The sequence below is a fragment of the Chanodichthys erythropterus genome, chromosome 20 (genome assembly GCF_024489055.1).
Source record: "Chanodichthys erythropterus isolate Z2021 chromosome 20, ASM2448905v1, whole genome shotgun sequence".
Lineage (NCBI taxonomy): Eukaryota > Metazoa > Chordata > Actinopteri > Cypriniformes > Xenocyprididae > Chanodichthys > Chanodichthys erythropterus.
The window spans coordinates 5,457,264-5,472,848 of record NC_090240.1 but is presented as its reverse complement, the minus strand read 5'-3'; the positions used below and the strand labels follow the sequence as shown (position 1 = coordinate 5,472,848).

Genomic DNA, 15,585 nt, shown 5'->3' with positions numbered 1-15,585 from the left:
TTTTTCTAGTGTAGGGGAGGGTTTGCTTCCTACTTTTGGAGCAGTGGCCTAGTGATGAACATACTTCAAGTACTACAGACACACTCAGGCTTCATGTTCATGTGGGAGATTCAGGTATGAATCCAGCCTACACTGTCTACCCCTTTCCCCCTTAACTTCCTGTCCGAAAATAAAAAATTCTTTTAAGACTACCAGGCAATGCTTACAGAAAAGCAAACCCAACCCTCCAACAAGGACCATTTACAACAACTCCCTTCAAGTACAAAAATGCAACTCTTTCAGTCTCATTAAGAGCTAAAATTGACTACCTGCCTCTTTGGTAGGAAAATTAAAGGCTGACCATTCAACTGACAAAGTGCTGAGTATAAAAAGATATAAACTTCCACTTCATATCAATGTCTGCATAAATACTCCCACAGAACTGACTGAGGTTGAGCCAAAGGAAAGTGCTGATTTGCTCCCAGATTCCTCTAAAGTGTGTCCAGGAAAAGCAAGAGAGAAATAAAACCTGCTTCGCACACATTTATCCCAACAAAAAAGCTTTTAATGGCCCTGGCCTATCCTCCTTTCCTGAAATCAGAAAGGACAACTTGCACCCCAGCTGGGATAAGTATGTGATACAGATCGCCATGGCGAGTGAAAGGTGTTTGCATATGTTTTTGTGCCATTTTGTCAAGCATGCGAAGGTGAACCTAGGCTTGAGCTCCGGTCTTAAATTGTGTCAGTCTTGTTAATATGACTATTTAGAAGTGTTAAACTAATTGCAAGATTGCAAGACTTTTTGGACTTGTCCTGTGGGTCACTTGGCAAAAAGCCAGTAAAAAGAAGTTGGTGAGGATGATGATTAGCTCCTTATTTCTTCTGGTTTCCCTCTCTTTCAAGGATAATTTTTCACCTTGACAGTTTCCTCCCGAAGTTCACCCTGGTTAACCCTCCATCCCACCAGATGTGTATGTTTTTTGACGAAAACCACCTGCGTTTTAATAACTCTCCCACCACCCACCTGTTAACTTTGGCCAGCAGTAAAAGACTGGAAACTGCCAATCAGAGGAAAGACCAAACTAATGGCCAATCAAAATCAGGTGCTATGCCATCCAAATTACACTCTCACAGAACTGTTCCCAGTCCTCTAAGTCTACTGGCATCTTATTGTTATCATTTTTCGTCTCATGATTCTTATTATGTCTCTTATTATGTATTATGTTTCAGCAAATATGATAACAATTCAATAATTTGTAGTTTCTTGAATATTTGAATGGGGACACTAGACTGGAAATCTTCTTAATACATGAGCTTCACGTTAATGAAGACTCCAAATTTGTGTACTGGTAGTTCCTCAGGTTCTCACAAACTCCTAAAATCTTTAACTCCCAAACCGTAACCAGTTCTTCTTTAAATGTTACCTTATTTTCAAGTGCACTAAGCTATTTTTCCTAATACCAAAATCTTTTTAAGAAAAGATAAAAAAAAATTTTTTTCAGAAAGTGGACAATAGTTCCTTGATGCACCTTTAAGTAAACAATGGCCTACAGCAAAGTGACAACTAATATAATGTGATTTATTTACATCATACCTTCGGAACGGTAAATGTGTCACATATTTACACTCTTTCTAGATCTGTATATTGTAGAAGATGATAGAACATAAACTTATATTAACTAATACAGAAACAGGTACTTTAGGTGATTTCTTGAGATTCAGGGAAAAACATGCAATCATAAGCTCACTCAGAACCAGAAGAAATATATTTTAATGTGAAGTAAATAGTCATTAAAAATATGACGTAGATAAGGTGTTTACATGCGTACGTAGATAGATCTTTCTGGAAGATCCTGTCTGAACCACTGGAAATCCTGCAGAACATGTTTTGACTTGTTCTGAAACAGATACGAACACACACACCTAAAGTGTCAAAACATGAGAGTTGGTCCATCTCCAGTGTGAGAGATTAAAAGGTCAAAAAACCTTTCAAATGATACCATCTCACAATATCACTTCAGGCTAGCACTTATCTAAAGTGGAGAACTCCTGAAGAACACAGTTCCTGGAGCATTAGGTCTCTCTTACTGAAAAGAAACCATTCGAACCCTGTAAAACACAGAAGGACAGCGTCCACACCCTGACATTTGACAACCCCTGAGGAGCAAACCTCCCCCTACTGACCCTTCAGTTCTCAATCTCTGCTCTTCCCCAGTTTGCTGTAGTCTGTCCCATTACATTCATTGTTTTCCTCAGTACTTTCCTTGTGTTTTCCCTATGTTTTTGCCTATTTTTATCAGACTAATTGAGAGTAACAATTTTTGATAATTAGGTCACACTCAATTCTTTCCCTGCCAGAGTGTTATCCGCTTTTATTAATGTCCTTCCCTCACCAACTTCCCTCTGTCTTATTCACTCTGATGTACGGAGTGCCCACTACTGGAGGAACCCTTGCAATGTGTTTAAATGAAATGCCTTTAGCCCAAGACCAATCTGCTATGCAGTATTTGGTGTTGTGACATCACAATCATGTTGCATTGTGGTCTATGAATCTGCCTGAAGTGAACATATGAGTAGACTCACTCCCAAAACTGAGGGGTCAAGAGTCTGTGCAAATAAATTTCCCTTGTCCACTTGACAAAGTTGAGCTGAAAAAATAGTTTTTTTAATGACTACAACATGCATAAGCAATGCTTTTATTGCTTGTTTCTCTTTTGCCTGTTTTGATGCTGAGAGTTTCTACACTTTCAGAAGTGTAATAGCGCTTATAACAATGAAAACGCACTTGAAAATGGTGACAGGGTTTCCCCTGAGGGGAAGAGCTTAGGGAAGTTCATTTAAACACATTTCAAGAGTTCAGCCAGTAGTGGGTGCTCATGCAACGTAAGCAATGATGTGCATCCGAGTGAACGAGACCGAGGGAAGGTAGCATCAAAAACTGGACTTACGGTGTGTTCCAAATGGGATATATCGCCCTCCAAAGGGCACTTCGGAGTCAAAACAATAATGGCCGCCATATTGAAGGGTTGTTCCAAACCAAAGTGCTCAAAACTACTCACTTCAAAGGGCCCTTTGGAATGAAGGATTTCGAAGGGTACAACTGATGGACAGTGGACACTTCGGCCCCCCATGATCTGTTGCACAGGAAAGTTGTTTGACATCACAGAATAGGTACAGGCGGTTAGGAGTTCGATTTTACCTATAAATGTATATAGTATTTTTCTATACAACTGCAATATTGATACGAGTTAGATTTGGTACATTATTATGAAAAATAACATTGTGCTTCAACAAAAATACGAAGGCGCCTTCTTGATTGTCCGGTTAAGATGACGCAGAAGTGCGTTCCAAAAAAATCTTTTTTTTACACATACACAATTCATCCCTTCGAAGCTCTCACTCCGGAGGGTAAACCCTTAGAAGGGATTAGGGCATAGGGATGAGCCCTTCCGAATGAAACGCAGGGCCAAACGCCATCATAGTTAATCCAGATCTTCTTCTTCACTTGCTTTTGGATCCAGAAATACTGTACTCTTTCTGAAGATCAATAACAGCGCCCCCTACTGTATATCAGTGAAAACATGGATTGCTGGAAAAAATTGATAATGGTGGTGAAGCATTTTGTCATAAATGACGGAAAGTCTCATCAATGGTGGGGAAAGGGTTAAAATGTATAAAGTATAGAGGGAGGAATGTATCAGGTAATGTCACAAGCCAGACTCAAACCTGCATCATACACATGAGCACCACGGCACAATATTCACTAACTGATGCCACATGGTCCAGACATTTACACCCATCTCTAGCAAATTAGCTCATTCATCTCAGCAGCAGCTCTCAGTGAAATTTCCTGAGAAGATCCATCACATCTGGGAAGCTTGTGCAACTGAGATGATGTCATGCGCCCTCTTCTGAGATGGTCCTAATTTGAAACTTCATGTGAAAACACAAATAGTAACTATCAACAAGTTCAATAAATAGCTACTACTAACATAAAAGGATGCATAATGATGAACAGAGCCACAAATTAGTCTAATTCAGAAAAGACCTTGAGATCATTTGCTAAGCGTTAGCATTGATATTTTATTTCTCAAACCCAACAGCTTTGACACACTGGCAATAAACTAAAATGATTGCAGGTTGAGACTTTTAAAAAAGAAACCTGGCAAGACATCACAGGTGCAGGATAACAAATCAAGCTCATTATAGCAGTCAGACACTGGATGGGAACATCAGATTTTTTAACCAGTCTTCCCATGGCGCAATGAGAGTGAACTTTATTAGAAGAGATGTTTTTTGTTAAAAGACAGCAGGAGTTTTGCAGTGAGTAATGAAGCTCTGAGGAACATTAACGGCCGCTAAATGCTAGCCATGAGGATCGGGACCAAATAAAACTCGATCGGTTTCCACAGCATACAGTGTCCTGAGACAAAACATTTCTATTCCAAAATATATCTTACATAGATAACATTTTAAGGTATGAGTGTTCAGTTGAAATTAAAATTTCATTTTAGCTTTGAGCGGCTAGTGTAGTCATAAACAATGGCAATATTAATTTTTTAGCACATTTTATACAGAATTTAAAACAAATCTAAAACTTTCTCCATAGGAAAAATGGACCAAAAATATTGATGACTCATTCTGCACTTTTGTCTAATCAAATGCTCTCTAGAATGAGAATAATCTTCGCTTAACTACAAAAAGCAAAGAGAATGTTTTTAACCAATTCATGACATTTTTTTTTATGTTCCCTCATAATCTTCAAATCAAAATAACTTCCCCTCCCTCTTGCAGCGACATCTCTTCTCTTCTCGGGGCGGGGCAACCTGTCACTCACATGAGATCCACCAATAGCAAACCACAACCATCCAACCATCCAATTCCCCATAGACAAAATTAAGCCCTGCCTTACATTTTCCTTGTTTGAGAAGCTGTTTCACTCGGATATACACCGATCAGGCATAACATTATAAGCACTGACAGGTGAAGTGAATAATACTGATTGTCTCTTCATCACGGCACCTGTTAGTGGGTGGGATATATTAGGCAGCAAGTGAACATTTTGTCCTCAAAGTTGATGTGTAAGAAGCAGGAAAAATAGGCAAGCGTAAGGATTTGAGCGAGTTTGACAAGGGCCAAATTGTGATGGCTAGACGACTGGGTCAGAGCATCTCCAAATCTGCAGCTCTTGTGGGGTGTTCCCAGCCTGCAGTGGTCAGTATCTATCAAAAGTGGTCCAAGGAAGGAACAGTGGTGAACCGGCGACAGGGTCATGGGCGGGCAAGGCTCATTGATGTACATGGGGAGCAAAGGCTGGCCCGTGTGGTCCGATCCAACAGATGAGCTACTGTAGCTCAAATTGCTCAAGAAGTTAATGCTGGTTCTGATAGAAAGGTGTCAGAATACACAGTGCATCACAGTTTGTTGCGTATGAGGCTGCATAGATGCAGACCAGTCAGGGTGCCCATGCTGACCCCTGTCCACTGCTGAAAGCACCAACAGTGGGCACGTGAGCATCAGAACTGGACCACTGAGCAATGGAAGAAGGTGGCCTGGTCTGATGAATCATGTTTTCTTTTACATCACTGGCACCAGGATGCACTATGGGAAGAAAGCAAGGCAGCGGGGGCAGTGTGATGCTTTGGGCAATGATCTGCTGGGAAACCTTGGGTCCTGCCATCCATAGGGTCTTTCACACCGGAGGAACGTTTTCATATGATTCTATCTGTTTGCCCAGTTTATTTAAATAAAATAAGTTGAACCAACACAAATATTTAGTTTTTTTTTTAAATTAATTGTCATTTGCACTCAATTGTATTATGTTAAATGACATTAAATTTGTAAAATATTAAATTAACCTAAACCACTTGTGTTGGGACTACATGAATCTTTTACTGTATGTTGCATTGATTGAAACTTGGCAGTGGGTTTCTAGTTCCCAGCATGTTTTTGCATCGGGATAGATCAGGAGAGTAAATGTTGAAATGAAGTGCTGTTTAATGTGTTTTTTAGTCAAGGGAAATACCTGTTAAATTTTGATGTTCAGTTATATTTGACATTTAAAAGAGTTTACATTATGTTGATTTTTGAGGTTACCATTATGCTGAAGTAGACCTTGTGGTTAGGCTGTGGATGGCTACATGAAATAAATCTGTTGTTCTCAATAAACTATAACTGTGCGAATGCCAGTGATGAGAAATTCATTACTTGATCATTACTTGTGTGCTAGAAATGTTACACTTAGCATGTGAACAAGTTTTGCGTTGGTTATTAGTTTTATAGAACAACAACAACAACAAAAAAAATTTGTTTGAGGGCCAGCACATCATTTCCACTACATATGGTCACCAGTTCTACCCCTCTCAATCAAACAATCATAGAACATGAATGTTTATATGATAGCTAGCTACTCACAACCTGAGCACAATCACCTCTTTACCAAAAAAAAAAAAAAAAAAAAACCTAAACATTAAACACTTTAACTCTATCAAGTCTTTCCATTTTCTTAGAAATGCAGAAAACTCGCTCAGCTCTGCACAAGGGCACCAGTCTGAATAGCAACAGCACTGGTTGGGTCAACAAGAGTGAATTATGTTCAGGAAACATTCACAGAATTTTCATTCACAAATGAAATCAGTTCAACTGTGTGGAAATAGGCGTCATAATTGAATAAAGTTAAGTTAGTTAAGTTTTATATATATATATATATATATATATATATATATATATATATCTATATATATATATATATATATATATATATATATATATATATATATATATATATATATATATATATGTTTGTCTAACTAGGAGCAATTTTAGTTCTAGGAACTCCTTTTGGGGGAACTAAATTAGCTCCTACTTCAGAGTAGAGTCTAAACCAGCACTATAGGAACTATCAGTGATGTGAGTGTATGTTGGTCAAACGCATGTCAAACACCGGCACCAGGCATTTTAAAAAGCTGTGTAAACATATTCACTTCACGAACATAGAAAACAGAGATTCTTTTCTCCGCCTCAATGATATGCAATACTGAAAGTTGCCATAAGAGATTTCGTCTCTTAGCCCTACTTTTTACTCTTTTAGTCGTGTAGATTACGCGTTTACATTCCATCTCTGTTTTCACGAAACACACAACAAACACAGCTCCGATCACGACATCTTCCATCCACCGGTTTTTAGCATTTGTAAATGCCACGCTTAAAGACGCCGCTGTTGGCCGCTTCGGAGTTCCTATTCCCGGTGCGAATGCAACCAGAAACATGGCCCGGGGAAGAAATTAGTTCCCGGGGAACTATCCTAGTGGCTAGTTCCTATAATTGAGTCCCTAGAACTAGAAACCCCCCAATGTGGATGTTACTTTGACACGTACCACCTCTCTAAGTATTGTTGCAGACCATGTACACCCTTTTATGGAAACTGTATAGTCACAATAGCGAAGAAAATACTATCGCAACTTCCGTTTCTTGTCGACGCACGTGAACGCTTCAACTATTTTCTCAATCGTAGTCAAAAATACCTTTGAATTCCTTTGTGCTGTGAAGATTATGTTTACACATTTTACAAATGCTTGTATGTTTATTTACGTCTCACGTCTAACAACGTGTCCTAACTAGACGCAACACACGATAAAAGGCATTTTTTCCATGTTAATTAGTTTTTGTCCTAACCAGCCATGACATCCATCTGGTGTGGAAAAACGAACTGCTTTTCGCTGGAATCTTATCGCCTCATGTCTGGTTAGAACATCTGGTTGAAACTAATCAGAGGAGAAAACTGAACATGTACTAATTATTTGCTAATTAAAGCTCTGACATATGTCAACTTTCTTTATTTTAGATATGTTATCAAGGCAAAAACGAATCAGAAATCAGACTACAGCTTATATGGTGAAATGTTTAGATTTGTTTTACATTTACATTTATCTGGAGACAAATTCTCTGCAACTTTAGTCTATAGCAAACTCTAAGTGCGCAAAAACACAATCCACAAAGTCACTAGGCCAGTTCTCTTCTGCCTGCATCAGATAGCCAGACTATTTTTGTGCTGTCTAGTCATAGTATACATTGCGGCCAATGAACTTTTGTGAACTGAGGGTGGTAGAGAGAGGGGGCATATCAGGAGACATAGTTCGCTTTTGGAGATTGACATCAGGGTCCTGGCAGGAGTACCGTAACTGGTCTGGGATAGGGTTGTTTGTAAAGAGAGTGGAAGGGGATGATCTTGTCATACAGAGAGAGGGCCCAAGGGCCTCTGTGGGGTAACGTAAGTGGACACACAGAGTGAACGGATCCTGACAGCCCATGCTACCACAAAAGGACAAAATGCATGGCTGTTGAAACAAACCTTCCTCATCTGTTGCGAGGGGGATTAGAGCTTGTGTGACACAAGTGGGTGGAGTATTACAGAGGAGGACAAGGCCACAGAGTTGTGGAATGTGTGTCCCCTCCAAGCCAAGGAAAAAAGTAAAGAATGTGGGCCGGTCTCCATAAGCCTTTTCTACAGAGAGGGTCAAAGGTCAAAACACCCCAAAGCCAAATGAGCTCATTTGTGTGAGCAATCATATATTAAATCCTGATGCATACCGCAATCAGTTAACAAAAGGATCAGGGGTAAGTCATAAAGCTTAGTTTATCGATGTTACACAGTCTAATCCTGGCCCAGTCCTTGCTAGTTAATGAGTATTCATGCTAATGTTTTGTAAGATCACAAATGTAGTAAAATAAATCAGTGTGCAGTAATTGATGCACCTCTTGATGGAAATAAATGTTGTGATGTTATATCCATCAAGAAGTGCATCATTTTTTGGTCAAGATCTTGCATTGACAATGCAAGAGGTGAGCACTCTGTAAATTCTCCTCCAGCACATCCCAAAGACTTTCAGTGAATTTAAGGTCTGGACTCAGAGGTGCAAATTCATGCGTGAAAATGATTCTTCATGCTCTCTGAACCATTCTTTCACAGTTTGAGCCTCTTGACATTGTTATCCTGGAATATGGCCATGATGTGGAAGACATGGTTGTTTAAGAAATGAAAAGCTATACACTCCATCAATAAGGGTTAGAAAAACTGTTGCCACACATATAACATGCTAGAAACAGCAATAATGATCCAATCATAGACTCTTAAGCATTTGCCTATTTAAATCCAAACAGCGACTTTTTTTTTTTTTTTTTTTTTTTTTTTTAGCCGGGCAGTGTATTTCACAATATTACTGTTTTTACAGTAAATAAAAGTAAAGTATTTGGGACAAAAAAATCCAGCTTAATATAAATAATGGTTAAATATTAGAGCCTAGAACCATACATGTTTCATTTTTAATTAAAAAAACTGATAATGTTTGGTTTATCTAACTCTACTTGGCCTGTAAACTGTTACAAACTGACCTGCTTTTAGAAAAGCTGTACTTGGCAGAAGCCAGACACGTCTCAGTAATGTATAACACTATAAACTCCAAACAAACACAAATCCACTCCTTTAAAGTATCAAGTATTTTAATAGTTGACGAGACTGAAATGGATCAAGCATGAAGGCAACTCTGTTTATTGTCAAGTCTGAATCATACAGCCAGTAATGGCTATGATAAAGAGAAAAATGTCACACTTGAGTCAGGAGGCTGACTCATGCTTTACTGAGAATGCTGATTTAAATGGGAGACACAGCATTCCAGTTAGTGGATCCCGTGTGGGAATGAGAAAATCTGGAGGTGGGGAGTGTCATAAGTTCACCCTCCGATTCACTTAAGTAAAACCCCCACAACATGACTTGACCCTTTTTGTCCTTACCTTGTTTCACTACATTTTTTCCAACAACAGCACTGCTGCAATAAATAGCTGATCCATTTTAGGGACTTCTAGGAATCTGCCTTATGACTTCTACTCTCTCAAGTTTCTAATGCTTTGCCGGCAAAGTAAATCCATCAAGCAACTCTCACTGGGGCTTTTCAGCTCTCCAAGACTCACCATACATCTTTCCTTCATCTGAAAGGATGATCTTTCTGCGGCCACAGGGTGGATAAATGGCCAGAGCCTCCTGAAAACTTTGTTCGATGTCAGGGCTCCAGACGCCCTCTGCATCCCCGTCCATTCCGGCCTTGTCCATCCCATCCACTCCATCCTCCTGCCCCTCCTCCGGGCTCTCGTTGGCGCTCCACTCGTTGGCTGCAATGGTGGCGGCTCCACCTGGGCCCCTAAGTGAGCCCTCACACCCAGGACTAGGAGAGAGACAGATGTCGTTAAAACAGGAGGTCACAATCAAAGGAATAGTACACCCAAAATGTTCAGATCTGTCATTTACAACACTCTAAAAACTAATTCAGGGGACCTTAAGTCATTACTTAAATATATATATATTCTTGTGAAATAAAAAATCAAGTTCTGAAATGCTGTTAGACTTTTTACTTGTAATTGTTATTTTATTGAGCTTGGATGACACACAAATTATGCCTATTGATTCAACATACTATCATGACTTGTCATAGTTTAACATTTTCAGTTAATCAAAAATGTATTTAATTTTAAGTTATGTTAATGTAAAATACATTCTGATGACGTGTAAATGTGTTTCATTGTTTTGAGTTGCATGAACACTTCTTTTAAAGGTACAATTTGTGATATTTTTTTTCCGCTAGAGGTCGCTAGAAGCCTATTCAAAACAAAGGCGTAGTTTGATGACGCCAAGTTTTAGAGCGGAAACTTGGGACATGTGGTCTCCATCTCAACGGACGGTGCAAAAGAATAGGGATTTGAGTCTGGAAGAACTCATGTTCGTGGATGCGATTATTAACGTTACTGTAGTATGAAGCAGCGCAGGACCGAGTGTTGCGGGACTTGAACGAGGAGCTGGAGCGATTGATCAACACACGCCTCACAAGCAGCGGGACTTTTATTATGACACAGTCGCCTGCGCCGCTTCCGCTTTTCCGGTCATGAGTTTACGGGAGCTGTCCTTGTCGACAGAACCAGCGGCAGATTGTAAACAGTAATTATGTTCCATAAATAAGTAACACAATCCACCATAAAACGTGCAAGAAGTAAATAAGGAACTGCTTGAAGCAAGCTAGTGGTTTGCTGGACGCTAGACACTAGACACTACTTCTGCATTTGTCCACGGCACTGTTGTCATGTGGTTTCTACGTCAGTAAAGGCGGTAACAAAGGTAACTGACGCTATTGACAGGCGACTGCACTGCCCTGTGTCACTGTTTAGAATGGGAATTTTCTCATGATTTACAAGTAGTTGAAAACATTGCAGATATTGTTAGTCATCAGTTGGACAAAATATATAACATTAGCCTAGTGGTTTTTGGATATTTTACTGCAAAAATTTTACATATTGTACCTTTAACTGGGCTGGAATTTATATTTCCCATCATGCTTTGCCCATGGCACTTGAAAGGGAGAGTAAATGCTAAAATTAAGTGTTATATAATGTTTTTTGCACAAGATTAATGGTAAGGGTGATTTAGCAGTAATAAGGGTTTTGTTATGCTAATTTAGAAGAGTTAATGTGTTAATGTGGGTTTTTGGAGAGTTACCATCTTGGTGACAAGCGGTGCTTGGTAAGATCATGTTACTTAGAAATGTAGTTTTATTGTGTCATAAAAGTGTTTTCACCTTACTTAATATGTTGGATCAACTTAAATAGTTGCATTCATGTTGACAATTATTAAGTTCATGCTACTTAGAAATGTGTTTTTATTGTGGCAAAAACATCTTCACCTTACTTAAAACATTATGTTGGATCAACTCAAAATATTGCTTTGAATTAATATAATTCTCCCAATTGGCTTAAGTTAAAAATTCTAGTGGAAAATGTTAACATATTTTTTTTGTTGTTGTTGTTGAACCAATGTTTTATGTTTTAGAGTGAAATGAAAATTGTTTAAAAACACTGTAAAATACACAAAAATACATTGTTGAAGAATTTTCACACAGCTTTTTTTCTACAATGAGCTCATAGTGACCACATTGGGCATGAAATTGGAAATCGAAAATTGACTATTTTCTAAATGCATGTTATTTATCTCATTGTGAACAATTGAACAAGTTGAGAATAAACTCATTAAATTACAAGAAAAAACTCGTTAAATTTTAAGAAATTAGTCGAAATAAAATGTTGAGAATAAACTCGTTAAATTACGAGAAAAAAACTTGTTAAATTTCGAGAAAAAAGTCGAGATAAAATGTTGAGAATAAAGTCATTAAATTACGAGAAAAAAAGTCATTCACAAATTTCAATTTAAAATAAATTTTGATAACATTCAAATTTGATTGATCATGGACACCTATGTAAACGCATGGCCTTGGAGGGTATATTTAAAAAAGTTATAGTAACTGTAACAGTTTTACAGTACCACATTGACATTTTTGCAATCATCCCCCAAATATTCTCTCAAAATGAATTAAAATCAGACTTTTTCGACTTTGTCCTCAAAAAAGAGAATGTATACAAGTAATTTGCAAATGTAATTCAAAATTTTAACCATTTTAAATTTAACTAAACCATATGGACACAAAAGAATAATGTGACGTCATTGCCCCATTTATGAACTGTTGTTGTATGGAAACAACTACATTAAGATTCTTCAATATATCTCATTTTGTGTTCTGTGGAAGAAGGTACACAGGTTTGGAAAGACATGAGGTCAGTGAATAAAAGCAAAAAGTCTTCTAGCTGACTTTAGAGGAGCATCAGCTGCCCCTTCCAGACTGTCTTACAATAATTGGTTAATTGAGATGGCTCAAGAAGACCAATAGGAGGGTTGACAGTTACTATCACTCCAGATGGCGTGGTCATGAATCTCCCTTTGGAGCTGGAGCTTTTCCCACCCCTACTTTAAATAAAGAATCTTTCAGGATCATATAATCATTTGCATATGCCCTGTCAATCAGTTTATCCCATTATGCGACGGCGGAAAGAGGAGAATTGGACAGGAAAGACAAAATGGTTGTCGGAGCAGAGGACACACTGAGCTGCCGAGCAAGGCGCCAGATTTTTCAGACTCCTGATGTCAAGTGAAGTTCAGGTGACGAGATATCAGATTTTCAAGGACGTGCTTTTACAGCTTTCGTGAGCTGAGAGTATTAATAGCACTGGTATTGAAAATCAAGAGAACTTACTGAAGGCACTGATACATTTCCTTGGTGTCAACAAGACTGGACAATATTGTGGTAAAAGTAGACTGTGGAAGTTCACAAATCTTCTCAATGCAGTAGGGTTGAGTGCATATCAACATACTGTTACATTCTTTTCAGCCTTTTTTATGACTGTATTTATGACAAAATAATATAATATCACTGATTCAATTAACTGAAGAAGAAAGAACTGATTCACAAAAAATGAATCAAACCTGGCCAAATTCAAAGCACCTTAAAAACAATACAACATTTATAATATTTTTTTAATATAATGTTTCTTAATTTTTTGCCGTTAACAAAATCATATTGAATATTTTGCGATTACAACCCCACTAGTAACTTTTCAATGCACTGCACAAACAAAATCATAAGCCTACTGTATATACTGACGCTCAAATAGTAAGTCTATTATTCTCACCAAAGATCAAAAATACAGTAAAAACTATAATATTGTGAAATATTATTAAAATTCAATTGTTTTGTAATATATTGTAAAATGTAATTTATTCCAGTGATCAAAGCTGATTTTTCAGCATCATTACTCCAGTCTTCAGAGTCACATGATCCTTCAGCAATCACTGTAATATGCGGATTTGATGCTCAAGAAACATTTCTGATTATTATCAATGTTGAAAACAGCCGTGCTGCTTCATATTTCTGTGGAAATCGTGATACATTTTTAATTTCAGGATTCTTTGATGAATAGAAAGTTCAAAAGAACCACATTTATTTGAAATAGAAATCTTGTGTAACATTATTAATGTCTTTAGTGCCACTTTTGATCAATTTAATGTGTTCTTGCTGAATAAAAGTATTATTTTTTTAAAAATCTTATTGATCCCAAACTTCTGAACTGTCGTGTCCAGTATATATAATTATGTGATCTATAATAACAGCCCCTGACTTCTCTAAAAACAAACAGTCTGGCATTCATCTTAAGGAAATTACCATTTGGGCCTTCATTCTTTACCAAAGTCACTGAGGCCATATGCAAAATGAATCTGAAAAACAGAGTAAACTAATAAGAACTGCCCACAAAGCATTTTTGTGGCCAAGGATTTGGTGAGCGCTCTGCTCTCCTCATTCAATAATACTGCAACATTCTCCAAGACGAAAAAAAAAAGATTTTCAATAGATTTGTCACTGCTAACTGCTACTTTTAAAGGATTAGTTCACTTTCAAATAAAAATTTCCTGATAATTTACTCACCCCCATGTCATCCAAGATGTTCATGTCTTTCTTTCTTCAGTCAAAAAGAAATGAAGGTTTTTGATGAAAACATTCCAGGATTATTCTCCTTATAGTGGACTTCAATGGCCTCCAGACGGTTGAAGGTCAAAATTACAGTTTCAGTGCAGCTTCAAAGGGCTTTAAACAATACTAGATGAGGAGTAAGGGTCTTATCTAGTGAAACAATCGGTCATTTTCGAAAAAAATGTAAATGTACAGTACAGTCCAAAAGTTTGGAACCACTAAGATTTTTAATGTTTTTAAAAGAAGTTTCGTCTGCTCACCAAGGGTACATTTATTTAATTAAAAATACAGTAAAAACAGTAATATTGTGAAATATTATTACAATTTAAAATAACTGTGTACTATTTAAATATATTTGACAAAGTAATTTATTCCTGTGATGCAAAGCTGAATTTTCAGCATCATTACTCCAGTCTTCAGTGTCACATGATCCTTCAGAAATCATTCTAATATGCTGATTTACTGCTCAAGAAACATTTATCATTATTTTCAATGTTGAAAACAGTTGTGTACCTTTTTTTTCAGGATTCCTTGATGAATAGAAAGTTCAAAAGAACAGAATTTATCTGAAATACAAAGCTTCTGTAGCATTATACACTACCATTCAAAAGTTTGGGGTCAGTAAGAATTTTTATTTTTATTTTTTTTTAAAGAAATTAAAGAAATTAATACTTTTATTCAGCAAGGATGCATTAAATCAATCAAAAGTGGCAGTAAAGACATTTATAATGTTACAAAAGATTAGATTTCAGATAAACACTGTTTTTTTTTCTTTCTATTCATCAAATAATCCTGAAAAAAAAATATTGTACACAAATATTGTGTACAATTGTACACATTAAATGTTTCTTGAGCAGCAGATCAGCATATTAGAATGATTTCTGAAGGATCATGTGACACTGAAGACTGGAGTAATGATGCTGAAAATTCAGCTTTGCATAACAGGAATAAATTACTTTGTCAAATATATTCAAATAGAAATCAGTTATTTTAAATTGTAATAATATTTCACAATATTACTGTTTTTACTGTATTTTTAATTAAATAAATGTAGCCTTGGTGAGCAGACGAAACTTTAAAAACATTAAAAATCTTAGTGGTTCCAAACTTTTGGACTGTACTGTATATGCTTTATATAAATAAATGATCGCCTTCCAAGTGATTCCGCCAAAACCGCACTTTCGTATTCTTCAAAAAGCTTACGCTGTAT

General features: G+C 37.2%; 1 protein-coding gene across 4 annotated transcripts in view; it reads right to left on the bottom strand.

The window, feature by feature from the left end:
- The window catches only part of tead3a (TEA domain family member 3 a), a 62,237-nt gene that overhangs the window by 35,658 nt on the left and 10,994 nt on the right, over window positions 1-15,585 (bottom strand). For 3 of the 4 annotated variants that reach the window (XM_067371809.1, XM_067371807.1, XM_067371808.1), the window contains exon 2: window positions 9,946-10,196. In XM_067371809.1, the coding sequence (XP_067227910.1) occupies window positions 9,946-10,084 (139 nt within the window). In that variant the 5' untranslated portion in view covers window positions 10,085-10,196. Of the gene's footprint in view, window positions 1-9,945; window positions 10,197-15,585 lie in introns of those variants that run through there. The other variant, XM_067371810.1, reaches the window with a different exon arrangement.